Genomic DNA, 26,889 nt, shown 5'->3' on the forward strand with positions numbered 1-26,889 from the left:
GGACTGAACAGATGGGAATAAACAAGCTAACAAGTGCCTGTGTGGATTAAAAACATGTCAGCACAGGTTCTTCAATTTAACATTTACTCATGCTGAAGAATATTCCATCTTTGCACAACAGCAATGAAGTCACAGAGGATCAATGACAGCATGCTAATATATCTACTTTCTATGAATGCACATGGATCACAAACATATTCAGCCTCAAACTCATTGTAATTTTTTGTGACACTGTCTTAAAGTTGTATAGGCTACAGTTACTGTAATTCTTTTCAGATCAGAATTTGGTCACACTTTAGATTAGGGTCTAGTTCTCACTAACTAACTATTAACTACGAATTTTCCCTCAATAAACTCCTAATTACTGCTTATTAGTTAGTTTGGTTGTTAAGTTTAGGTATTGGGTAGGATTAAGGGATGTAGAATATGGTCATGCAGAATAAGACATTAATATGTGCTTTATATAAACTAAAGTTTTAATAGAATTTTTTGTAAATTTAATGTAATGGATAATGAAAAGTTAAAGTTTTAGGGATATAAGAACTTTCATGAAAACTCTATTAGAATTTTCTTACCGTTTATAAGAAAAGATTAAATTTAATCACTTAAAAAAGTAATAACGGCATGTAAAAAGTCATTTTTTACTTTACTTAGTTTCCTTACAAAAAGTAATAACGGCATGTAAAAAGTCATTTTTTACTTTACTTAGTTTCCTTACACCTTAAATACACATGAGTGTATTTATTTTAACAATATTTTTACATTTATTTAGATATTTACAAATATTATTAACATTAATACATAAATATCATTCCGCTTTTAAGGGGTTGATATTTTACAATCCAAACTAATTTTTTCTTGTAATTTTTCCTGTTGTTTCCACTTTGATTACATCATGATAATGTAATAGGTCTATAATAATGATCATGTCAAACTACCAAAAAAAAAAAAAAAAAAAAAACTACCTCTAAAATTAAAGTACTGATAAAAAACTGATGAAAAATACTGACATGTTTAAAGCGTTGCCATATATTCCATGATTCATCATTACAAAACATATTAAACATTTACTAATAAAGAAATATAATTTTAAAAGCCCTTACCTGTCATGGAGTTTATCTGGAATCGGCCGTCTACATTGCCGGAGAGGATAGTATATCGTACAAACTCGTTATCAGTGCCATCTTTGGGGAGGGCGGACATGGTGATCACCTCCGATCCGATCCGGAACGATTCTGGGATCTGTACAAAGTACTCCGAGCGAAGGAACAATGGCTGGTAATCACTCAGGATGACCACGTGTACTGTAATTGTGGCAAAGGAGAAAAGGTGGCGAGGGAGGCCTCGGTCGGTGGCTTTTACTTTCATCTCATAGGTGAACTTGGTCTCGTCGGCTAGAGATCTCTCCAGTCTCAAAATGCCAGAGATTTCATCTAGGGAGAAGAAGCCGCTGTCAGCGCCTTGAAGAGAGTACCTCACCTCTGAGTTTATACCTGGAAGAGTTATATAACATAATATTCTCAGTATTATAGTGCAGGAACATCAGATATACAGATGACTTAAAACAAGAATTTATGGTCTCAAAAGTAATATTACATCTATTTAAATTCAATAATAACTAAGCTTTAAGCCGAACGTCACATGAACAACGTGTCACATTGCATCCACTTCGAAGAAAAGTGTAAACAGCAGTAAGAAGTAACAGTAAAGAGCAATATCTATGGAATTAAGGTAATCAGCTAACCTAGCTAAATCTTTTTTTATTGTTGCCATTTTATTAGATTTAAATGTATATATAAAAGTGTTTCGTGAGAAGAAAATAAAATAAAACTTTTAATAAACAAATCTGCATATGTGTTGGACATTGGTTATACTCATGTTTGTTCGCACTTTTACAAGCACGTAAAACAGCTCTATGTTCAACAAAGCACATACAAAAGACCTGAACCGGTTGAAACCTTGATTTATGTTCACATTGCAAGATTGTGTTCAAGATTAACTTTGCACATGTGTGCATTTCTTATGCTTAGAAAGGATAATGTCATTAAATCACTTGTTAAAGACATATTATATAAGAGCAAAGTAGTTCCAATTCACATGAATCCCTCAAGGTACTCTACAAGTTCACACACATCTCCAGGTGTGGTCTGTTCCTCCCTAATCATGTTTCTCTGTCAGAGCTTTCAATCCTACATCAAACACTGCATACCTTTAGCTTTTCAACCTGCATGTGAAGGGTCAAAGAAAAAAGCTGAGGGGCTTTTAATATTTTCTGAGTGGATAAGTCGAAAATGGTCTGTGTGTTTTGCTTTAAAGCAGCCATTCGTGACAAGATAAACAGTGCCATACCTGTGTCTGGGTCTTTGGCATAGAGGACAGCAATAGGTGTCCTAATCGTGGTGTTGTCAAACACAGTGATGTCATAATGGCTCGTGGAGAATTGTGGCGGGTTGTCGTTCATGTCTTTTACCATGAGTGTGACGTCTGCCTGACAAGAGCTGCCACCCCCATCAGTCGCTTTGACAACAAGATCATACTCTGATTCCCGCTCCCGGTCCAAAACAGCAAGGGTGAATAGCTCACCTTAAAAAAGAAAAAAGTAAAAACATAGGCTTGAAACTAGGCTTTATTAAAAAATTACAAATAACAGGGAACGGTTAAACACTGTGTTGTAACATGTAGGGTATTTAAGACAAGCCTTGACTAGTTATTTATTTGATAGATGTGTGCAACAGATTATTTACTTGAAGTTAGTGGTTTCATTTCTTTACCATGGCTGCAAAAACAAAGAAAGATGTTGTTTCAAGAACTTTACACTACAGAGCTGGACACAGTCCTTTGTTTCTAACGTTGCCCGAAGCATTTCATGCATCTTGTATCTTGTTAACCCAAAATAACCGTCTTAAAAGATGTTACATTTAGATAGGTTGCTTTGGAAGACGAGATTAAGTCACATAAACGTATCATTAATCAAATGCTCTCATTGTTTACAAGGAATTCCAAAAATTCCAAATGTCCTGGGAAAGTTGCCTCTTATCTTCTTTGTTGATTTGATTTCCTCGAACAGTAATCAAACACAATCTCAAACTTTTCTTCAATCTCAAACTGCAGTGAAATGCTACTAGAAATCTGGAGGAGATTAAAATTACCAGTTTTGGAGTCAAGATGGAACTTGTCTGCATTAGGTCCATGAAGAGTGAATGACACCTGGCCATTTGTTCCAATATCGGGATCAGAAGCAGAGATCTTCAGGATGAACAAGCCTGATAGGGAATTCTCCACGACTGCCTCTGTATAAAGTAACTGGGAAAAGGAACAAGTGGGAGATTTTCCAATAAAATAGGTTCCCATCAACCAACATCAAATTTCAGAATTTATTCAATTTAGGTTCTAGTATTTAGGACCTTCTACGTGCACTTTATATATCCCATGTCGGAATACATTTATTATAATAAAAATTGTTAAAAAAATCTAAATGAATATCACATTAAAGCCATGTCTTCGTCTATATATCTATCTGTCTTTTTGTCTATCTTTTATTTTTTATATATCCACAGGGAAAAAACTGCCCATATTTGAAGAAACACACATAAACATGCAGAAACATATTGATATCTTCTGGAGAACGCCTGACTTACTTGCTCACACAAAGGACTGTTGTCATTGAGGTCAAGAACATGGACCTCAACATTGGCAGATGTTTGAAACCTTCCATCTGTGGCTGTTATCTTAAGGGTGTATTTGTCTTTGTCTTCTCTGTCAAGCGGCATTTTGGAAATCACTGTCCACTCCTCCCCTGCTGCTGTGACTGAGAACTGGCCCAATGGGTCTCCTTCTTCAGAGATGAAAACAGCAACAGTATGTGTTTAAAACTAACATACATAATTTTGCTAAAGTTGAAGTAAAATGTCAAAGCTGAATTGTAAAGGCAGAGAGCACAGAATAACCCTTAGAACTCAGTTTCATTATATTAATTGTGTTATATTAACATTATATTAATACACAATAATAATTTAACTAAACCTTTACGTACCTGTTATATAACATACAATCTGTCTATTATCTGCAGAAACATCTTTATCAGCAGTTGTCAGAGTCACAATGGTTTCTCCAGGCCTGCTGTTCTCTAGGATGGACCCTTGGTACAGTTCCTCTGTAAACTGAGGTGGGTAATCATTTTCATCAGTGATAGTAACCTCAACTAGAACTGAAGAGGTCAGTTTGACAGTGTCGCCATGATCAGTGGCCACCACATAGAATCTATGAAGCTGTTTGGTCTCGGAATCGGCCTCCTTTAAGGCAGTAATCCAGCCAGTTTGTGAATCAATTGTAAACATGTCGCCAATATCATCTGACTCCGACTCGATTGTATATGAGACTTCTCCGTTGACGTTTGTGTCTGCATCATTTGCTGTCACTTGAATGACCGTGGTGCCAGGGGGCAAATTCTCAGTCAGGAAGGCCTTATAGGGGTCAGCCTCAAACATAGGCTGATTGTCATTAACATCTTGAACCTCTATGTGAACAGACACAAGAGATGCTACATCGGTACCATTGTGATTTCCTTGAGCGATCACATCAATCTTGTATATCTTGGTTTTTTCATGGTCAATGTGCTTCTGCACTACAACTGTACCGCTATCTTTGTCGACAGCAAAAGCATGTCCTTTGTTGCTGTCTATAGTGTTACCATCCACCAAGCTGTATATCAGTGGCATATCAGCATCCGCCTTGACTGTGCCTATCTCATATCCGATAGGGAGGTCCTCAGATGCTGAGAAAGAGTACAATGGCTCGGTAAACCGGGGCAGATTGACCTGCGGTGGGACCACCTTGACCTGTACTGGCACAGAGGAGTTGTAAAATGGAATGTCTCCATCTCGAGCCTTAACTTTGAAGGTGAAAATCTTATTCTCCAAACCAATCAGACTCTCTTTGACGCTGACCACTCCGGTAAAAGGGTTGACCTCAATAATATCTTCAGTAACCTCCCCCGCTTCTTCTACTGTGTAAGTGACATCAGCATTTTTACCTTCATCTGCATCATAAGCCATTATCTGTATCACTGGTGAGCCTTTGTTTACTGTTGACTGAATGGAAACCTGATACTCTGAGACTTTAAATTGAGGGACGTTATCATTCTCATCTGTTAGAATGATCTTTACAGTGCAAAATCCCACTCTTCCTCCACCATCCTTAGCCATGACTTTAATCGCAATCACTCTTTGTGATGGATTTTCTCTGTCCAATGACTGAGAAGTCACAATTTGTCCATCTTCATTGATGGAGAACTTCTCATCGGCAAGCTTGTTAATTATGGTGTAGTCTACACTGCCGTATGGCCCATCATCAGGGTCAATAGCAGCCAGACGGATAACACGAGTTCCCACTTCTGCGTTCTCTGCCAGATCTGCCTCGTAAATGTTCTGGTTAAAATAGGGGCTGTGCTTGTTGCCGTTTGTCATGTCAATGTTAACAGGGGCAGTCTTCTGAAACACACCATCGGAAACTGCAATGGTGAGGTTATAAAATGGATCCAGGTTTCTCTTGCACAAATTAGAGAATGAGATAAGTCCAGATGATTCATTAATAGAGAAATATCTCCCCTCGTTGCCAGACAGGATCTTATATTGGAGGTCATCCTTACTATCAGGGTCTGAAGCCTGAACTTTGATAACGATGTGGCCACAAGTGGCCATTTCATCAAGAGAGGCCCGATAAGATGGCTCACTAAAATCTGGAGGGTTGTCATTGACATCTATGACGTTCACAATGATGTGAGCCTCACCGCTGAGCGGTGGTGAACCTTTATCTGTGGCTTTAACTTTAAGCGTGAACTGCTGCGTGGTTTCATAGTCCAATACTTGCAATGTCACCAAAATCCCATTTAGTGGGTCAATATAAAAAAAATCAGTTTTCTCGGTCAATTGGTAAGTTACCTCTGAATACCTGTCTGAATCTCTGTCAACAGCTGAGACCTGTAAAATAGATGTGCCTATTGGAAGGCCCTCAGACACATCTGTAATATAAGGCAGATTCTGAAAGACAGGGGCATTGTCATTTATATCTTCCACATCAATCTCTACTTTGGCTTCGCTAAAGGTACCAGTCACCAAATCTGTGGCACGAACAGTCAAAATATGCTTTGTTTGAGTCTCAAAGTCTAGGAAATCAGTGACACTTAAGACCCCTGTTTTGAAATCGATGTTGAAAAACCTAGAGGCATTGTCTTCCTCTAGATTGTAGATAAGACCGTATCCTTCTGGGTTTCTTGCTTGCACATGCAGGATCGTTGTAAAAGGAGTAATATTCTCAGGTAATTTCAAAGGGTAGTACAGGCTTTGAAATATTGGATGAGAACGATTTTGCACTTGGACATAGAGTGTCCCAGCGGCTGAAAGACTCTGCTCACCATCATCTGATACCAGTACAGTGAGCACATAATTATTCATAGACTCAAAGTCTAAAGGTTTCAATAATGACACATCCCCAAGATAAGAATCGATTCTGAAGAGATTGAAATCATCCTCCAGTAAAAATATTATAGATCCATTCTCACCGAAGTCATCGTCGGTTGCTAGCACTTGGAAGAGAACATCCCCTGGTTCAGTTTCCTCTGATATTATCAGCGAATTAGGCAAATTTGATATTTTCGGAGCATTGTCATTTATATCATCTATATAGACCTTAACACGAGTTACATCCACACGTGGTGGATGCCTCATGTCTCGGACCTCCACGAAAACATCGTGCTCATCCCGTTCCTCCCTGTCAAACGGAACTCCGGTGGTCTGCAGGACTCCAGATGATGGAACCACTGCAAATTTCCCATCTGGGTTCAAGACGGTGTACTGCAAGGGCTCGTTCAGGTAGCTACCTGTTGCTCTCAGAATGGCTAAAATTTTCACAGACGGTGAGTTCTCCGGTACACTGGCTACATGCATCCTCTTCTCGAACTTCAGACTAGTCTTTGTTGAATTGGTGATATTGCATTTCACTAGGGTAGTGTCTTTATATAACCCATCAGAGGCAGTGATCTTTAACTCATTATGGGACTGTAGTTCCGATGAATCATTCACTGAGATTATTCCAGTGGACTGGTCTATTTTAAATGCATTTTTATTACTACTCTCCGAAATCATGTAGCTGACTGCTGAATCTGCATCATGAGCAGTCACTTGGATCACTTTCATGTCTTCAAAAACTGGTGAGGTGATGGCAGTTTTATAGACAGGTAAAGCAAATTTTGGAGGACAATCATTAAAGTCCAAGACATGAATATTTACTCTGCATGGCTTTGAAGAACTTAGCGATGGCTCGCCGGAATCCCACACCTGAACGCTGAAGAAAAATTCAGGTGTTGTCTCAAAGTCAACTGTAGTCTTTAAGAAGATGGTACCCATACTCGGATCTATTTTAAACACTTTCTGTGCTGCAGGCTCAAGGATTTGGAAGACCAGAAGTGCATTTGTGTCTTTGTCCGCATCTGACGCCTTGATCACTAACGGTGTGTTGTTCTCACCAGTCACCATGCTGTTTATGGGCGCAGACTCACTAATCTGCCCATAATATGTGTCCTGATGGAAAACAGGGGCATTGTCATTTTCATCTATCACATAAATGTAAATTACAGTATCAGATGAGACTCCCGCTGAATTTGTAGCTCTTATTTGCAGACGGTAGGAGGGGTGCTGCTCAAAATCGAGTGCATTTTGGACAGATAGCAGTCCAGAGTTGATGTTGATGTGGAATGTCCCATTGGGGTCGCCTTGATTGATCCTGTACAGCACTGAGGACGGGCAGCTGGCGGAGACAGATAGCACAGGGGAGCCAGGAGGCATGGCCTCACTTATCTCAGTGACGTATTCTTCGGAGGAGAACCTGGGTGGTGTGAATTCAGACAGCTTTACAGTGATGGTAACGGGGCAGAGGGCACTGCGCTGGGGAAAGCCCTGATCTGTGGCTTTTACTGTGAGGTGATACTGCTCCTGTGGAACTCTGTCTAATGCATCAAATACACAAATGCTTCCCGTCTCCTTGTCGATTTTGAAGGCACCATCCACATTCCCACCTGGACCAAAAAAAGGAGATTATTTACTTCAAGAAAATGTTGTTAAATGTTAAAAAGAGATTAAATGTGATTATCATTTTTTAATTGCCACCCAAGAGAATTTATAACTGCAACCTTAAAATTGAGTATTAAGGCAAGATTTCGTTAATTCATATATGTGCTTGCATGAATGCTAAAGAAAAGTTTAAAAAGTGAAAAGTTAAAAAGCAAAGGTAATATAGTGTTCCAGGCTATGTTCTTACCAGAGTGAAAGGAATAAACAATCTCTGCATTGCTCCCTGTATCCTTATCCAGGGCTTTGACTCTTAGCACTTCAATGCCAGTGAGTGCCAGATTACTTATGGTGCCCTCATAATGAGTATTCAGAAATGATGGTATGTGGTCATTACAGTCTTCTACATGCACAACAACCTTTGCAAAGTTCTTTTTTATTGGGATCTTGTCATCTCGTACCTGGAAAGATAAAGTACATGGGTCAATGTGTGTGGGGTGCAAGAGTTAAGGAGGTAACTTTTGACCACTGATGACCCTTTTAGGCACTTTATTGAGGTCAGGAATTTTTTGGGAATGTGGATTTATGGTTTTCCCCTGTGCTCTGACCCATTCTATCTCGTTATGCCAGGGACTCAAGATAATTATTCAAGATTAATTAACTGGACAAATAACAAAATGATTGCATACCTATTTAATCAAACTATAATTTTTGTCTGGCTTGTCTGTAATTGTAACAGATTGCTCTGGCCATTAGTACTATTTACATAAGACCTTGAGATGAGAGTCTAGTTGAATCAAGTCAAGTGTCACTTTACCATCACAATCAGAGTATGAGTGGAGATGGTCTCATAGTCTAGCTCCTCTTTAATGACAAGCACACCACTCCTTTGGTCCAGGTGAAAGTACTTGAGGCTTTCTGGGTTGAGGCTGCTGTGGATGGTGTAAAAGAGTCCACTGTTGGCATCTGCATCATGAGCACTAATGTGAAGGATCTCCTTCCAAGGAGATGTGTCCTCTGGCACTCTTACTTCATAGAGGCTCTTCAAGAACATGGGCCGATGCTCATTTATATCCACTACTTGAATGTAGGCCTAAGAGAAGTAAGACAAACCACCAAACTCTCAGCTGTCCATTGGCTTAAAGTTAGACACATTAAAATGCAGACCTAATAACAATGGTAAATCTTTCATCTCGCATTCTGTATGCAGAGGTGCATGCTATGAATTTATTGAGTCTGCGCTCAATATGTGATTGATTTGGCATGTGTGCTCATACTTGAGTGGTTATGGCCTGAAATCCATCTGTGACTCTGACTGTTAAGTTGTAATGAGATTTTCTGCCAGCATCCAGACGTCTAGCTTTCACAATGCTCCCTGTGTTCTTCTCAATGTAGAAGTCCTGCTCTTCATCACCACCTAAGACAAAATATTAGCTAGTGGTTAGATCAGTGGTTCTCAACATGGGTCAGAGGTTTGTTATCAACCAACCACACAAATGTGAATATTTAGGATAGCAAAATAAAAGCCTTATGAATTTTAAAAAGAAGATTTAAAAACCCCTTCCCATGTATTTTATTCTTCAAAGGGCTTGCATCCAATCAATCTATATGGTATTTGGTGCATTTAATTATGAATTTCTGTAAACATGTTGCTTCTGGTTGCCTTTATTTAGGTTTACAAATATGGTTTGAGCTATACTGACTGCTAAGATCAATATCAATTCAATATTATAATAATATTAAGATTAATGCATTTTAATGTTTGATGTTTAATGTTTTTAAGAGAAATGTTGTTTACTTTACAATACTACTTTTCTATTTTGTTTCGGTTTTGGGTCAACACTCAGTGTCCAATATAAAATCTGCTGTGTTAGAAAAAATACTGGGCCAGAATAACATACTGTTTCACACATCTGATGGTTTACCGTCGACACCTCTGAGTGAACCTTTGTGGGTGAACCTGTATGTATTACTTCAGGGCTGAGTGAGTAACATGAAGTGTTATGACAGTAGGATTCAGATGAAGTGTTATCCAAATACAATCCTCTACAATTAGCATTAGCAGAATCATTACATGACTATCAACAACAACAAAAGCCTTGATGAAAAGTACAAGCATACTGTAGATTTCACATTTGTGACCCTGGATGACAAAACCAGTCTTTTAAAACCAGTGAGATTTATACATCACATGAAAGCTGAATACATAAGCTTTCCATTGATGTATGGTTTGTTAGGATAGGACAATATTTGGCCAAGATACAACTATTTGAAAATATGGAATCTGAGGGTGCAGAAAAATCGCAACATTGAGAAAATCGCCTTTAAAGTTGTCCATTTATGTTCGCTATTGTGCTGCATTCACTCACAAAAAATAAATGTTTTATACATTTACGGTAGGAAATTTACAAAATATCTTCATGGAACATGATCTTTACTTAATATCCTAATGATTTTTGGCATAAAAGAAAAATTGATAATTTTGACCCATATTGTTGGCTATTCCCACAAATATACCCGTGCTACTTAAGACTGGTTTTGTGATCCAGGGTCACATTTGAGAGTATGGATACCAATCACACAGTTGCTCTCTAACACCCACATGAGTCTTTGTTGTTATGCCCATCCAGGTACAATAATGACAGAAAACAAGGCCACACCAGGAGACAACTCCTGAGACACTGTTCATGACATCAGCACTATTGTTCATTTTGCACACGTATAAAAAATGACCAGACGTCTTACTCAGTGGGGGTAAATTCGTGCCTGCTTTAACAGATGGTGTTTATTAAGCATTCCACCTATTAAGGGCTATCTGGTCCCATTTTAATACAACATTAATTTTAAGTGGCTCTTCACTATGTTGATTTCCAAACTTTACAAAGCAGTCATTAAATGGATTTATCGTCCCCTTTGCTGAAGGCCAACCTTCTCTAATTTTGCCCTTGATGGAGACTTTGAGATAAATTCTGAAGAAAAGCAAGATGTTTTGTTGCTTTTTCTTTTTAATCAACACATAATTGGCTTCTCAAGGGCTGAAAAAGCTACTACAGTGAAACAATGCCTTCAAACTAAATGATAAAAGTTAGGGTTGGGGATAAAGCAGATTAGAGATGGTTTTATGTAATTATTTAACTTTTAACGCTGCACTGATTCACTGCACAGATTTATATTCTTATATTCTAATCAAATGTGAATATTTTTTTATTTTTGCCCTGCTGTTTATGTAATTCATATACATTTTATTTAAATTATAGAATATTTAATGTTTCAGTAAACAATCAACTATACACTGTAATTCAGAAATCTAAAGTAATAATGCATTGTTACAATATTTGTTTGCTTTTTCTGGTTTTCAAGCAAATTAAATAGGCGTAGGGTACACAGACTAGACTTTTAAGAATGTATTTAATCACATCACTTCTAACTGTCTGGATTAATTTAAAAATCCCCAAAGGTACAGAATTACACTAAAACTCATCATTCAAAGCACAAAGTGAATGACAATAAACCATGAATGACCTGACATTAATAATCATCACATCGTTATGCATGACAAATTCAGAGCAAAATATAAGGGATCTGAAATGTACAGTTTGAATTTTTTTCTTCTAATTGACCACAGTTTTCTGGTTAAAGTATAATGTGTTCATATTTAAGAGTAAGATAATGCATTTAAATTAATGCAGGCCTCGCTGTCATTATATCATGTTTAGTAGAACCATGCTGAGATAAAACATGTTCTGAATCCACAGGTGAACTTTCTTCCTTGATTTATTTTCCCTCCCTACTACAAATGCTTCTGATTTATTTTTCCACTGGAGCTCATTTCTCTCGGAGCGAGTCTGGAGGGCTGAAGGTAAGAATGTAGGGAGTAGAGTGAAGGTCAGGTTCAGCCCTTAACTGCAGGCAAATATGTGCTGCTTGCACGGGCACAGAGAGACTGATGGCAGCTCCTCTGGCGCTCTGGCTTGTCATCTGAAGAAATGTGTCACTGCTAAGATCTACCTCCTGGCACAGATCTTATCACAGAGAGGGAAGCTATAGCATCACAGTGACACCCGACCCCTACATGCTGTACTGTACCATGTGCCCATGACAGCTGTTTTTCTTTCTCTTTGCATAGCTATTTTATAAAACATGAATTTATTGGCCTACTCTATTGTTAAACCAAATTTTTCCACACTTTGTTTTAAACATAAACTAAAAGTAGTTAGATTTATGCTTATCGTATTGACCGTGGATCTTCCTTATGTTCATTTACTGTACAGAGCAATGGTGTGGTAAATGATAGAGCCTTGCTTACCGGTTATGTCAAAGAAGTGCAGGCTCTTCGAGATCTCTGTTCGGATGATTCCCACCATGTCAGAGACAGGATCTGTCTCCATCACCACATAGTTGAAGGGCGGCTCATCAAAAGCCAGTATCTCAGAGCTGGACTCAGGTTGGGGCAGCCATTGAACATGCAAACGGGCCTTAGACATTCTTGGAGGGTTGCCTTGGTCTGTTGCTTGTATCTATGATAGTGAAGGAGAAAACAAAAGGTGAAAAAGTGAATTTTATTTTGTTGTAATTTATAACTAGATTTACTGGAAAATATCATGTAATATTTGTTGGGCAACTATTTTGTTTATGTTTGTAGAATGTTTCACTAGGGTTATACCTAATTAAATTGTACTCAAATAAGTACTAAGTAAAATTCATTAACTACATGTACTTACTTTAGAGTTACGATTAGGGTTAGGGTTTAATTTAGGGTTAGTTACTTGTAATTATGCATAGTTTACTGTTGTTACTAGAGTAATTACATCTAGTAACATATTTGTCACCTTAAAATAAAGTGTTACCACAAATTGCTCTGAATTTGTAAAAGTCACTTCTGAATTAAAACAAAATATTGTGATTCACACTGATTCACTGTCAACCTAAAAGTTCACAGCCCTAGATTGTATCCATACCGTCAAAATACTGTAGTTGCCCTTAACAAACTCTCCTCTAGCTGTCACCACCCCGGTCTCAGGATGGATATCAAAACGATCGTCACTGCGGTCTTCCAGGCTGTAGGTGATCATGCCATTGGGCCCCACATCGTCATCACGGGCCACCATCCTGTAGATGTCCTGAGGCTCCTCCGTGCTCTGCTGTTCAGGTAGTTTTATCTGGAAAAGCTTTTCACTGAACTGAGGGCTATTATCATTCTCATCCAAGACTTCGATGACTACTGTGGCAGTGGAGCTTAATGGAGGATCCCCTTCATCTGATACCATGACCTAAACAACGGCAGGCGTGGAAAACATCATGTTCACAAATCAAAACCACATCTCTGTCAACTCTCATGGCATGGTTATGGATATGATAATGTAGATATGATTGGTCTTGGTGGAATAGATCAGCTATTGCTGCTGCTGAGAGCAAGTAATGAGACTTGTCAATACATACACAACACGCTGCTGTGAACAAGTAAGACATACTGCTGCACAAATAGCATATCTATACAGGTAGAGCTGGGGAAGATGGAGGGTTTCTTAAAGTACGCTGCAAATGCTATAAGTATAAGCTTCAAGTACTGTATTTGAGGGTTAAGCAGCGAGCTCATTGGCTACTGATACAGCAGGAACCAATCAGCTGTGCCCTATCAGGACCTATCAGTCTGTGTCATTTGACTTTTTTTTAGATAATTTCTTTTAAATAAACAACAGTTTCACTGAGCATTTAACTCTTTCTTGCGCATTATGAAATTAAAAGTTTTTTTTTTTATTGCTCCTTACTAAAATCAAAAACGTTTTTTTTAAAATTCTATTAGAGGGGAGGGTTACATTTAGGTAACAGTGTATGACAAAGGAATTAATCAAACACAAAACTGTCTCTTATAGGTTAACTTGATTCAATTTTACTTCAACATTAAGTAAATACTAAAAACAAAGATATTTAATAAAGCACAATACAAAAGTCTAAATAAAAATATTAGATAACACTTTATTTTGGCTGTCCCTTTTGAACATTCTGTTGACTATAAGTAACTTTGCAACTACATGTCAACTAACTCTCATTAGACTATAGACTGTCTGCTTAAAATCTGCTAACTAATTATTGTGACGGCCCTCCAACAGAATTTCTACTGACTATAAGTAACTTTGCAAGTACATGTCAACTTATTCTAACCCTAACCCTACTAGTCTACTAATACTCTACTAATAGTCTACTAACACCCTAATGAGAGCAGACATGTAGGTGCAACGTTACTTATAGTCAACAGAATGTGTTAAAGGGACCATCAAAATAAAGTGAAACCAAATATTATAACTGCAATATTCTTTATTTTGGAATAAAGAGAATATAGTGGCAGCATTCATTGCATCCACAGCACCAGCATTCATATCCGTTTTACTTTCCCTTAGTGTTGTGAATTTTTTATCGGTCTAACAATGTTTTCTGAGGGAAGATCTCCAGAGTAAATATACAGATCTCCATATTACAACAGTGCCATATCAAATGAATCATGATTCAAATCATTCATGTTTGATTTGTGAACCAGATCAACCAGTTTTTCGGCAAGAACTGATTCTTTTTAAAATTGGATGAATCTGGTTCACTGATTCAACAACGACTCAGTGATTTGGTCAAATTTTATCTCAAGTTAACAGCAGTTAGGGGAGATCCTTATGAGTGAATAATTTTACAATTACTCGGAGCTTTTGCATGGCTTCAGAAGACTTGAAATAAGTCAATCACATTTATAGTGGTTTTTTTTTGTTTTTTGTTTTTTGTTTTTAACTCTGGACACTGTGATTTGTTATATGCCAAAGACATACCTGAAGGTTTTCCAAAATTACACAGAAAAAAAAAAAACAGTTTGAAATGACATAGGGTGAGTTAAAAAAAATAAGACTGATGCACACACTGGAAATACAAACAGCAACATGTTCTCAGCAATCAGCCAGAGAAAGGCTCAGGCCTGAGGTTCGTGAACTAGTAAACAGAAAGGAGCAAGTGAACCAACCTCAATGATATGCTCTGCTTTTTGTTCCCGGTCCAGAGCAGCAAGAGTGCTGATCACACCTAAACAAACATACAGAGGAAGAACAGACAGGCTGATCAATGCCACCGGCCTCAGATGGATGGCACACCTGTTCGTTCACCCCAGGCTGCCCATTTTACTCTCCCTTCTTCTCACAGGTTTGTTTTTCAAGCTTTATTTGTTTTGTTCCACAGTTTATATTAGGTCAACCTGTGGTATACAAGCCGTGGGAACAACATTAATTTTTCACATCCGCGTCAATGAGGATTTAGCCATCGCTGATATATTATAAAAGACCAGACTTTCCAGTTGCCAAGAAACTGACAGAAAATGAGCCACGGCTTAAGAACCAACGCAGTTGAGAAGTGCAAAAATCAGTGTTGTGAATTAGTTCAAGAGGTTCTCAGACACAACACTTTTTACAACTGAGTGTTATGGGGGCTTGGTTAAGTGTGCTTCATGCCTCAACAGCTAACTTCAGGCTAAGGGTGGACAAAATGCACTAGTGACAGTGGTTTACCACTACTGCAATAAACACTTGAGAGTGTCATTTCAGTGGAAGGGACCTGGCAGGGACCCACAGCATCTATCAACCTATGCAGCACTCAAAACAAACCCTGCTGGGCTTTTATGACAGCCTGTATTTAGGCAGGTGATGCTGAAAGTGTGGTTTTGGCATCAATGCCCACCTGTGGAAAGTCTGCCCTATCGTGCATTGGGACAATGGGCAAATGCATGGATTTCAAAATGTCTTTAGTGCTGTTAGCATTCAAAATATTACAAAACAGTCCTTTTTTTCTCTATTCTCGTGTCTTAATCTCCCCTAGAGCATTTGGCATTTGATAATGTAAACTCTGTTTCCAACCCACCCAAGAATTATTTGTCTTACCTACTTACTTACACTAGAAATTGTTCATATCTAATAAATTATATGGTTTTGTGGTGCTAAGCTGTTGAGGCGGTTAGCTTAGTCAGTATTCATTCCAGTGATTAGTCATGTCAAGCTGTCCTGTCCTGACAAAAACTCTAGAGAACTCTAGTCCCTTTAGCCCTGGGAGAAAGAGGCAAAACCGCACTGAAGTGGTATTTGTTGCTGTCTTGAGATGTAGCATAGATTATCACACTTTTATATTCATTTGGCATTCTCCTTGATCTTCCTGCACTATACAGTACAGGCATACAATATTCAAGGAGCTCTGTCTATTTTAAGATTAATGGTTCATACTAAAAGAAGTTTTCGCCTCAAACTTCCAGCCAAACCCATTAGCCCTTTAACAATGGAAATGAGAGCTCATCTAAAAAAAAAAAAAAGACTGGTATAAAACATCTACAAGTAAGCATTTCAGTATGATAGATTATTCATAAAATACAACTCAACCCCCTGTCTTCTTTGTAATCCTTGTCTATTAGCTCAGGGTGCGGCAGATGAAACCACAAAAAGACTAGACTTAGTCAAGACAAGTGCAAGCTTGCAACGCTGGTTAATGCGGATATAATTTTCATAGTTACTGTTCAAAGGGTAGGTTAAGCTGCTGCAAAAGGGTCAGATGTGTTGTGTTTTGTGATTGTGTGACTCTGTGGGCCTGCTAAACAACTATCCTCACCCTTGACACAAAATGACACACTGATCACAGTATTCACAATAATTAGAGGTCCTATTAATTTTGCCCTTCACAAGTCATACCACCCTTATGCAAAACGTGTGCCTAGACATGTTTAATCGATCCATCAAAGGTTGCATTATCGCATGACATGAATCACCAACGTCAAAACTGATGAACAAGTACTTTCTGACAGGCCATTTGAAGCATAAAGTTTACCTGTTTTTGTGTCTATGGTGAAATATATGCGTTGAGAATCAAGGATCTGGAAAACAAGCTTCCCCTCAGAGGACTTGTCCATGTCTGTGGCAGATACTTTCAGCACAGATTTGTCCTTTGGCAAATTCTCTTGCATTGAGCCAAAGTAGACAGGCTGGGACAGCTCAGGGGGATTGTCATTAATATCCCAAACTTCAATGTAGACCTCAGTCCAGGATACCAGTGGTACAGTGCCCAGATCTTTTGCATAAACTGTCAACCAATAGTGTGGCACAGCCTCACGATCCATAAGGCCTGCCGTCCGAATAACACCTGCAAAATGAAATGATCCAGAATCACCAAGCGATAACAACAGCAATATACTGCACTGCAACATTTAACATACAAAGGAACATACATAACAAGTAACGACATTTTTTAAATTTGTTTTCTAATTTTAAATTCTGAAATCACTTCATAACCCAGTGTGCACAAGTATTGCTAAACTCAAACCAATAATTATGTATTCAAAGAAAAATATGTGCATGTAATGTAATAGATGTTAAGGCAGTGGCTTTTGAAATTATTAGAACAATGCTATGTATCACATTGTCTTTACATATGTTAGGTATGCCTAATGACTGATCTGTAAATGTTTGAACATGCAGTGTTGACCCAAAATGCTGAAGACAGGTCCTTTAAAAAAGAATTTCAGTCATATCCATGAGGTATTTTCATATCTATGTAAATCATGTGAGACAAGCTTGAAATATTGTAATCACAAACATACCTGTTTCTTCATCAATCGTGAAGACGCCAAGCCCTGAACCATCATGGATGTAGTATCTGACTACTCCATCTCGTCCTAGGTCTTTATCTACAGCCGTTAGCGTCAAGACAGAAGTTCCTATTTTAGCATCCTCCATAACGGCTGTGTTATGCACAAATAGAGTGAAGAGAGGCCGGTTCAGGTTTTCGTTGACATCTAACACTTCAACCTCAATGAAACATGAAGACGATAAAGACCGTGGCTTTCCATGGTCTACAGCTCGAACAGTTAGATTATAAGACTGCTGCCTTTCAAAGTCCAGTTCACTCTCCAGAGTCAAGCAGCCTGTGGATGTATCCAGGAAAAACGTCCCTGCTTCACTGTTTTTTAGGTTGTAGCTAATGAGACCGCCGCTCTCTAGATCAAAATCAAAGCTTTCAACCCATAACAGCACTGTGCCTGGAGGAACGTCCTCGGGAACTTTGATCCTATAGATTGTGGGTACAAACTTTGGAGGATTGTCATTGATGTCCTCCAGTACAACCACCAGATCTACGAATGAGAACAGTTGTGTGTCCAGTTTGGCTTGATCTCTGGCTTCAATTGTCAGATCATATCTACTAAAGGTCTCTCTGTCTAAAGGCCCAGTTACCTTCACCACTCCTGTAACTTCATCAATTTTGAACAAATCGGTAAAGGTTAACAATGAAAATGTAAATGCTCCATTGTCATCCAAGTCAAAATCGACTGCATTGATTTTGAAGATGCTTTTGTCAACCCCTGTGTTTTCTGGGATGTTCACAACATATCTTGGCTGAGAAAATAATGGAGGATTATCATTTGCATCAAGAATATTAACAGCAAGAAACTTCCACGTAGAGATTTGTGGAGATCCCAGGTCATACACAGTTATGTTCAGAATGTAAAACTCTTTTTGCTCTCTGTCCAAAGCACTGATAACCTTAAGGTCTCCTGTGTTCATGTCGATAGTAAAACATCCATCCTCATTTCCACTGGAAATTGCATAGACAAGCTTTCCGTTAAAGCCAGAGTCATTATCAGTGGCATTAAACTGCAACACAGATCTATTGAGAGCAAAGTCTTCCCTGATGTCAAACGAGCTTGGTGTGCCCATGCTGAACTTTGGAGAGTGCTGATTAATTATATGAACATCTGAGATAGACTCGTCTTCTTTGACCGTGAGAGATGGCTTAAATGACTCAATAAGCTTCTCTGTCAACTGCCTAGTAATTCCGGTCTCCTCACAATATGTGGTGGCACCTTCACCCTTGCCTGTGATATGTATGGTCACGGTATTGGGATCGGCACTATATTTGCCATCTGTTGCTGTTATTTTAAGTATATATAAATGATTATCTGTGTCTTCGTAATTTGAGGGAATTGCCCTAGTTAGTTTAATGGTGCCAGAAACAGGGTCAATTGCAAACAGTCCGTCGTCATTCCCAGATTCTATCCTGTATTTGATCTGCTGCAGCTCATCCAAATCGAGTGCTGACATCTCTGTAATACTCTGCCCCACAGCAAAGTTTCGGGGGATGGAGGCATTGCATGCCACCCGCTCAAACACTGGTGCATTGTCGTTGATGTTGGTCATGGTGATTGTTGCAGAGCATTCGCTCACTCTGTTAAAAGGGCTGCCGCTATCAGAGGCCCATATTCTCAAGTGGTACCATCTCTTCATGAGCTCATAATCGAACTCCTGAGAGGTCGAAATCACACCAGTCAGTGGGTCTATACTGAAAGGAATTGGACCTGTGTTTGCTATAGCGTAGGTCACAAAACCATTGTTATCTTTGTCCACATCTATAGCAGAGACAGCTAAGATGCTTGTTCCGATTGGGACATTTTCAGGCAGAGAACCCTGGTATGAAGGCAATGTGAACCTAGGGGCATTATCGTTTTCATCAATTATATCCACAACGACACGGGTAACCGCTTCTCCATCATTTGCTGTAACATCAAACTCATAATGAGAGTGCTTTTCAAAATCAAGTGACTGAGAAGTTACAATTACACCAGTTTTGGCACTGATTTTGAATTTATAGCTGTCTGGGTTTTCTTTGATGCTGAAGGTTGTATTTTTAAAGGTCAAACCTACAGATACTCTAACTACATGACTTTTCGGTGGAGAAAATTCACTGAGGGTGACATAGTAGATTTCTTGTTCAAATATCAAGGGTTTAACATGAGTAGGAGGAGGGAAATGCACAGTTTGTATTGGTGTTTGCAATACAACACTTCGGTTACTTCTGTCTTTGGCCTGCAGGGAGATGTTTAGTCCAAATGGGTTTTGTGACCAATCAATCCATTTTGTTGAGACAAGCTGAAAGCCACCATCATGCAAAGTTGATGGAATAATCTGAAAGCACTTTAGTGGATCCCCTTCAACTATACTTAAAGACGCCACTTTCTCTTTCTCTTTGGGTTCCATCTTGATGTTCACACTTACTTTGTCGTCATCCGTTTGCGGACTAACTGCACTAGTGGGTGCAATGAGGGTAAAGTTTTCTGTCACCTTTTGTATGGTCACAACAACCGTTGCTACATTTCCAAACTTCTGCACACCAGAAATTTTCTTTATCCTGTCCTCTGCCAGCACTGTAAGTTCATACCGGTCTCTCTGACTGGCGTCAAGTCTCTTGACAAGTGTAACGGTCCCCGTGAAAGGATCAACGGCAAATGGGTGTGATCTAGTGGTGAATGAGTAATAAAAGTCTGCATTGCTGCCAATATCAGCATCTGTTGCAGTCACTCTCACCAGACTTGACTTGATCGGTGTGTCCTCTTTGATTAGCACATGATAAGAGGCAGGGTAAAAGAGTGGTTTCAGATCATTTGTGTCAAGCACCTGGATCAATACCTTTGTTCTAGCTCGGTTCTCATAGGTACTTTCTGTAGCCTCAACGGTGAGAGTATAAATGTCTCGTACCTCTCTGTTCAGCACAGCTGAGTTACTGCTTCTGGTTTTGATTCTCAGAAAGCAGAAATCTCCAACTGTTTCCTCCTCAGCTTTGAAAAGGCCATCATCATCCCCAGAGACAACTTTGTACTTGATGTCCCAGAAGGTATCAGATAGTATGATGCCCACTCGGACTGGGCTCTCAACATAGGTCCTGGGGCCAGAGTTCTCATAAATGCTCGCATTATACAAATGATTGGTGAACCTTAGAAGAGAGTTGTCTTTAACCAGGCTCCCCTGACATCTGGTTAACATTCCTAGGACTGCCATGACAGTGAGAATTATGGCTGTGTCTGTGAAAGCCATTCTCACCGCCTCAACATGGACCCGCAGACCTGAAGAGAAGGCAAAGCATATTACAATTTTTTCTGACAAGTAGACCATGCTGTGCCAATATATGTTCTTACAATGAGCTGATATGGCAAAGTAAAATTGCAATGACCATTATATAAACACATGCTAAAACCTGAAAGCACAAAACAGGCACGCATACACACACCCACTCATCTCATTGTCTGTTTCACCTAGTAAAAAACCATAGTTAGGTATTTTTTTCTCCTATTTTGACATGTCTTGACAAGCTACATTACATTGTTTAACTGTGAGAAGAACACTTAAAACCAGGTGATACATTTTCACATGGAAGGCCAGTCTTTTTTAACTACGTCGACTATAATAAGCATACGGAAATGGGACATGTAACCTATGAAGTGCACTGGAACGCTATTGAAAGCAGGCACTAAAATCAAAAATTTGAGGGGCATCTGACATTGATCTCCCCCTCCTTGCCCTTTCGTTCAACTAAATATTAATCATACCACCCAGCCCAGTTTCAAAAATAAATTATTCACCTTTACAATATATTCTTTATTAAAAACTAAAAGCAAAGTTAATTTGTTGCCATGTTTATTTTAGTTTAGTTTTGGAGTCATTTCAGCTTCAGTTTATTTTATTTTCAGCTTCTTAAAATTAAATTAAAATTTACTTTTATTTCAAATAACAAAAATATTTTAATTTAGTTAAATAATCACACTGACTGAGAGTATACTTTCAGAGGGGCCAAATATTGTTTCACTAATTCCCAAAAACTTTTTTATGCCCCTGATTAAAAAACAACTGCACTTGTGTTTGGCCACTAATAAAAAAAGGAAACTGTAAAGAAGTTTGCAACAAAAAAAAAGGCAAGCAGAGCTAATTAACGCATATTTAGAGTAACTCTCTGCCAGTCTGCTGGACAATTATGTAAACGTATGATAACAGTTTTAACTGCCATAATTCTCTCTATATGGGGGTGGGGGGATATGGAGCAATATTTCTTAGAATTCACTGTGAGATATAGGCACTAACAAATAATAATCTGTGCCATGCTGGTTGAACCTAAAACTGATAAAGAAACCTAGTGTTTCTGCGTGGGTACGTTTCAGGAACAATACTTTTTAACTCTTTTGAAATCTCCTGAAATCAAACAGATGCAAGTTGTGAAATCCCTCAGGCTGAGTCTGTTAGCAGTAGGATGTGCCGTGTTCTGCCCTCCAGCCTACACTCTCACACAGCTACCTGCCAGCACACGCTAAGACAGGCAGCACACACTCGGATCATATTTCACTATCAGTCCTCACTTTGCCAGTTTTGTTAGTTGTAATGACATTTAAGGATACTCTGAACAGTTTAGCATGAGATCACTCTTGTAATGTTTTTGTGTAGTAATGAGTCAAATTTAAGTGTAGCAAGCAATACGACTACTCAAGAAAGTCACATCAAAGCAAACTGGAGCATAGCATAGTTTAAAACGTATTACTGTAAACCACTAGTAAGCCAACAAACTGCTCTCCTTATCTATTGTGAATACTGCAATTTTTATACAGGATTTACTTTCACCTGCACATGTTTAATGCTTTGTGGTGCATGGGTTAATAGGATTACATTGGCTCTTGCTCCAGGTTTATTGTTTGCAAAAGTTGTGGCCATAGCCAAGCATCAACATGCCCATGGATGCGTAATTTTAAACAGAGCAGTTTATTCAACTGCGCTGAAGCATTACGGATGACGTTGAATATAAGGTCTTCAAAAAATATTTTTGAACAAGAACTGCCTGCTAATACGATTATGGCAAATGCAGTTGTTTAAAGTGAAGCATTCAGTGCATACCTGTATACTTTCTACTGTATAGGAGATTAAATATTAAATTCTAAAAGTTTGACAACGTTTTTGTGTGTTTCCCAAATGGGCATTTGAACCTCACATAAATTCCCTCATGTCCACACCTAGTGCCAGAGGGAGGCAATTATCTAAATTACTAGGTTGGGGGCTTCAGAGAATAGATAGTTTAGACAAATGGCTTAATCCCAGTTTACTTGGCCCTGGACACTTAAAGTGTTGGTTCACCCAAAAATTTAAATCCTGTCATCATTTATTCACCCTCATGTCTTTCCAAACCCGTAAGATCTTGGGAACATGCACAAATGTAAATATATATATTTTTTTAAATCAGAGAGATTTCTGTCCCTCCATTGAAAGTCCACACAACTACCACTTTGACGCTTCAAGAAGTTAATCAAGATCAATTTATACACTCATCAGTTGTGGTAAACGGAAGCTCAAGCATGTTCGCTTGATGTGCGAGAACCAGTGAGGTTCATTCTCGTTGTACGCGGCACGTTTGAACTTCTGCAAGAACCAATGAGATTCATTCTTGTGTTGCGCAGCACGTTTGAACTTTTGCGAGAACCAATGAGGTTCATTCTCGTGTTACGCAGCGCGTTTGAGCTTCTGCGAGAACCAATGAGGTTCATTCTCGTGTTACGCAGCATGTTTGAACTTCTGCAAGAACCAATGAGGTTCATTCTCGTGTTACGCAGCGCGTTTGAGCTTCTGCGAGAACCAATGAGGTTCATTCTCGTGTTACGCAGCGCGTTTGAGCTTCTGTGAGAACCAATGAGGTTCATTCTCGTGTTACGCAGCACGTTTGAGCTTCTGCAAGAACCAATGAGGTTCATTCTCGTGTTACGCAGCGCGTTTGAACTTCTGCAAGAACCAATGAGGTTCATTCTGGTGTTACGGAGCGCGTTTGAGCTCCTGCGAGAACCAATGAGGTTCATTCTCCTGTTACGCAGCACGTTTGAGCTTCTGCGAGAACCAATGAGGTTCATTCTCTTGTTACGCAGCACGTTTGAACTTCTGCGAGAACCAATGAGGTTCATTCTGGTGTTATGGAGCGCGTTTGAGCTCCTGCGAGAACCAATGAGGTTCATTCTCCTGTTACGCAGCACGTTTGAGCTTCTGCGAGAACCAATGAGGTTCATTCTCGTGTTACGCAGCACGTTTGAACTTCTGCGAGAACCAATGAGGTTCATTCTTGTGTTACGCAGCGCGTTTGAGCTTCTGCGAGAACCAATGAGGTTCATTCTCGTGTTACGCAGCGCGTTTGAGCTTCTGCGAGAACCAATGAGGTTCATTCTCGTGTTACGCAGCGCGTTTGAGCTTCTGCGAGAACCAATGAGGTTCATTCTCGTGTTACGCAGCACGTTTGAGCTTCTGCAAGAACCAATGAGGTTCATTCTCGTGTTACGCAGCGCGTTTGAACTTCTGCAAGAACCAATGAGGTTCATTCTGGTGTTACGGAGCGCGTTTGAGCTCCTTCGAGAACCAATGAGGTTCATTCTCCTGTTACGCAGCGCGTTTGAGCTTCTGCGAGAACCAATGAGGTTCATTCTCGTGTTACGCAGCACGTTTGAACTTCTGCAAGAACCAATGAGGTTCATTCTGGTGTTACGGAGCGCGTTTGAGCTCCTGCGAGAACCAATGAGGTTCATTCTCCTGTTACTTAGCGCGTTTGAGCTTCTGCGAGAACCAATGAGGTTCATTCTTGTGTTACGCAGCACGTTTGAACTTCTGCGAGAACCAGTGAGGTTCATTCTTGTGTTACGCAGCACGTTTGAACTTCTGCGAGAACCAGTGAGGTTCATTCTTGTGTTACGCAGCACGTTTGAACTTCTGCAAGAACCAATGAGGTTCATTCTAGTGTTACGCAGCGCGTTTGAGCTTCTGTGAGAACCAACAAGGTTCATTCTCGTGTTACGCAGGACGTTTTAACTTCTGCAAGAATCAATGAGGTTCATTCTCGTGTTACGCAGCGCGTTTGAACTTCTGCAAGAACCAATGAGGTTAATTCTCGTGTTACGCAGCGCGTTTGAGCTTCTGCAAGAACCAATGAGGTTCATTTTTGTGCGTTAAAGCAAGTGTAGTTGAGCTTGTGTTTATGTTCGCTGATCAATGTTTATATGTGAATAAAAGCCTAAATTCAATTAGTTCCTCATATAAAGCGATCAAGTCTCTTCAGAAAATTTTTACTAAACCGCTCAAATCATTATGGATTAGTTTTATAATCTCTTTATGAACTTTTTGAAGTTTAGTCTGAATTGGTAGTTGCATAGCTGTCTATGGAGTGACAGAACGCTCTCAGATTTCATCAAAAAGATCTTCATTTGTGTCTGAAGATGAACGAAAGTCTCAATGGTTTGGAACAACATGAGGGTGAGTAAATGATGACAGAATTTTCATTTTAGGGTGAACTAAACCTTTAAGGTGACCACCTTCTTGTGATCGTCAAGATGTCCACCTTCATGCATCACCACCTTCTTATCATGTGTGATACCACAAAATGTTCAATATGTAATAAACTCAATGTTAAATATATAATCTGTAATGACCACACCATGTTAAATGCCCTTGATGGATGATATGGTAAATTACTAGGTATTTAGAAAGAAACAGAATTTAATTTTGAATGAGATTACATATAGGCCCCAGCAATAAAGTGTTCAGAAGAGAGGTTATGTTGTAATTGATAAGTCAAAGATTTGAATTAATAATAATAATTTATATTATTAATATTATAGTTATCAGAATATTATTTTATGTCATCTAAAAAATTATCAACTAAACTAAATACAACTAAAATGTCACAATTGTCTCACTATTGTCATTAAAAACATACAGAGAGCTGTGAAGTCTAAAAAAAAATAGAGTAACAAGGAGTTACATCTGCTGCACTGTAACACTTCTAACAGCTTGACTGTAGCCCAAAGAAATGCTTACCACAGCACAAATAACAAAATGTATAAAATCCCACAAAGCACCATTAACACACTTTTGAATATTCACATATGTAAATTGTGTGTTAAAATCAACTGACAGAAATGAGGCAAAGAAGTTTAGCAAACTGACACCGCATGTCTGACATCTCAGAAACTCACCTGAGGTCCTCGACTGCCGCTATACATAAAACTTTTCCCAAAGTCACACCTTTGTATTCCAATGCGGAAATAAAACGAATCGCTTTTCATCCATAATGACTAAACACTAAGACTCTGCCAGAAAAGCTAGTGTTGACGGTTTCAGCTAATTTACCATGTTCATGAGAGTAGTTGAGACACCTTACTCCCTGAGGAATCAGGTTGATCTTCTCCTCCCCAATCCTGATGACATTGTCCCTCCCTCTAAAAACCCTCCCCCTCTCCCTAAACTCAGCCCAACACCCATCAACCTTCAGCCGGGCACACAGATTGGGGGCGTTTATACCCTTTCTCTCTCTGTCTATCTTTCTGTTTGTTTTAGGCTTTGGATGAGGTAGAGCTCTACATTTTACACAAAGTTAAAAAAGTCCTGTTCAAAAGTAAATACACACCTCACAGGTTTCATATTGCTCTTATAGCATGTAACTCATTGCTTTGTGGTAGATGAAGTCACCTCAATGCTTTTGAAGATTATGAACAAAATATCGAAACAGACTTAAGAAAATTAGCTTCTGATTAACTCACGAAAGGAAAACATAAAAGCGTTTCAACAGATACCAGAAGGTAATTATCTATTATCAGTGCTAGCGCTACTGCTAACAGCCTGAAGCACATAGTCTTTGTTTGACTGTTATGTAAACAGAGATCACGTTCACACTATAGTGTAATGCATATCATGTTGAGACACAAGGTGATCAGCATTTCTTTAGCAGTTTCCCAATTAAAAGTTCTCCACAGTCACCTTATGATAAAGACACAAAATGGCTTCAGAACTGTACATTGAGGTACGTCCAGAAACCCACCAGTGATGATGTAAACAGACCCCACACTTGGTGCCAAGACCTGCCATGGAGTGAGAGAGGATGAGCACATGGAGCAGGCATGGCCCACAAATAAGACTCAACAGACGGTGGGCACCGGGCCACTGGCAGCAGGTGGACTTTGACGAAGTGCACTTTGAGGATG

The 26,889-nt window shown here is 39.1% G+C and overlaps 1 protein-coding gene across 1 annotated transcript in view; it reads right to left on the reverse strand.

Annotated features, from left to right (window-relative positions):
* fat2 (FAT atypical cadherin 2) overlaps positions 1-26,128 on the reverse strand; it is a 54,980-nt gene extending 28,852 nt beyond the window's left edge. Inside the window, exons 1-14 of the mRNA XM_077235966.1 lie at positions 25,885-26,128; positions 17,671-20,964; positions 16,902-17,213; positions 15,064-15,122; positions 13,022-13,333; positions 12,370-12,580; positions 9,341-9,480; positions 8,881-9,156; positions 8,314-8,524; positions 4,034-8,071; positions 3,639-3,835; positions 3,150-3,303; positions 2,350-2,583; positions 1,104-1,493 (exon numbers count right to left, since the gene is read on the reverse strand). Of these exons, the coding sequence (XP_077092081.1) occupies positions 1,104-1,493; positions 2,350-2,583; positions 3,150-3,303; positions 3,639-3,835; positions 4,034-8,071; positions 8,314-8,524; positions 8,881-9,156; positions 9,341-9,480; positions 12,370-12,580; positions 13,022-13,333; positions 15,064-15,122; positions 16,902-17,213; positions 17,671-20,935 (9,799 nt within the window). The 5' untranslated portion in view covers positions 20,936-20,964; positions 25,885-26,128. The remainder of the gene's footprint in view (positions 1-1,103; positions 1,494-2,349; positions 2,584-3,149; positions 3,304-3,638; positions 3,836-4,033; positions 8,072-8,313; positions 8,525-8,880; positions 9,157-9,340; positions 9,481-12,369; positions 12,581-13,021; positions 13,334-15,063; positions 15,123-16,901; positions 17,214-17,670; positions 20,965-25,884) is intronic.
* Between the last annotated feature and the right edge of the window lie 761 nt (positions 26,129-26,889).

This window comes from Siphateles boraxobius, unplaced genomic scaffold (genome assembly GCF_051911475.1).
Source record: "Siphateles boraxobius isolate OS27281-9 unplaced genomic scaffold, OSU_SipBor_1 2, whole genome shotgun sequence".
NCBI classification, from domain to species: domain Eukaryota; kingdom Metazoa; phylum Chordata; class Actinopteri; order Cypriniformes; family Leuciscidae; genus Siphateles; species Siphateles boraxobius.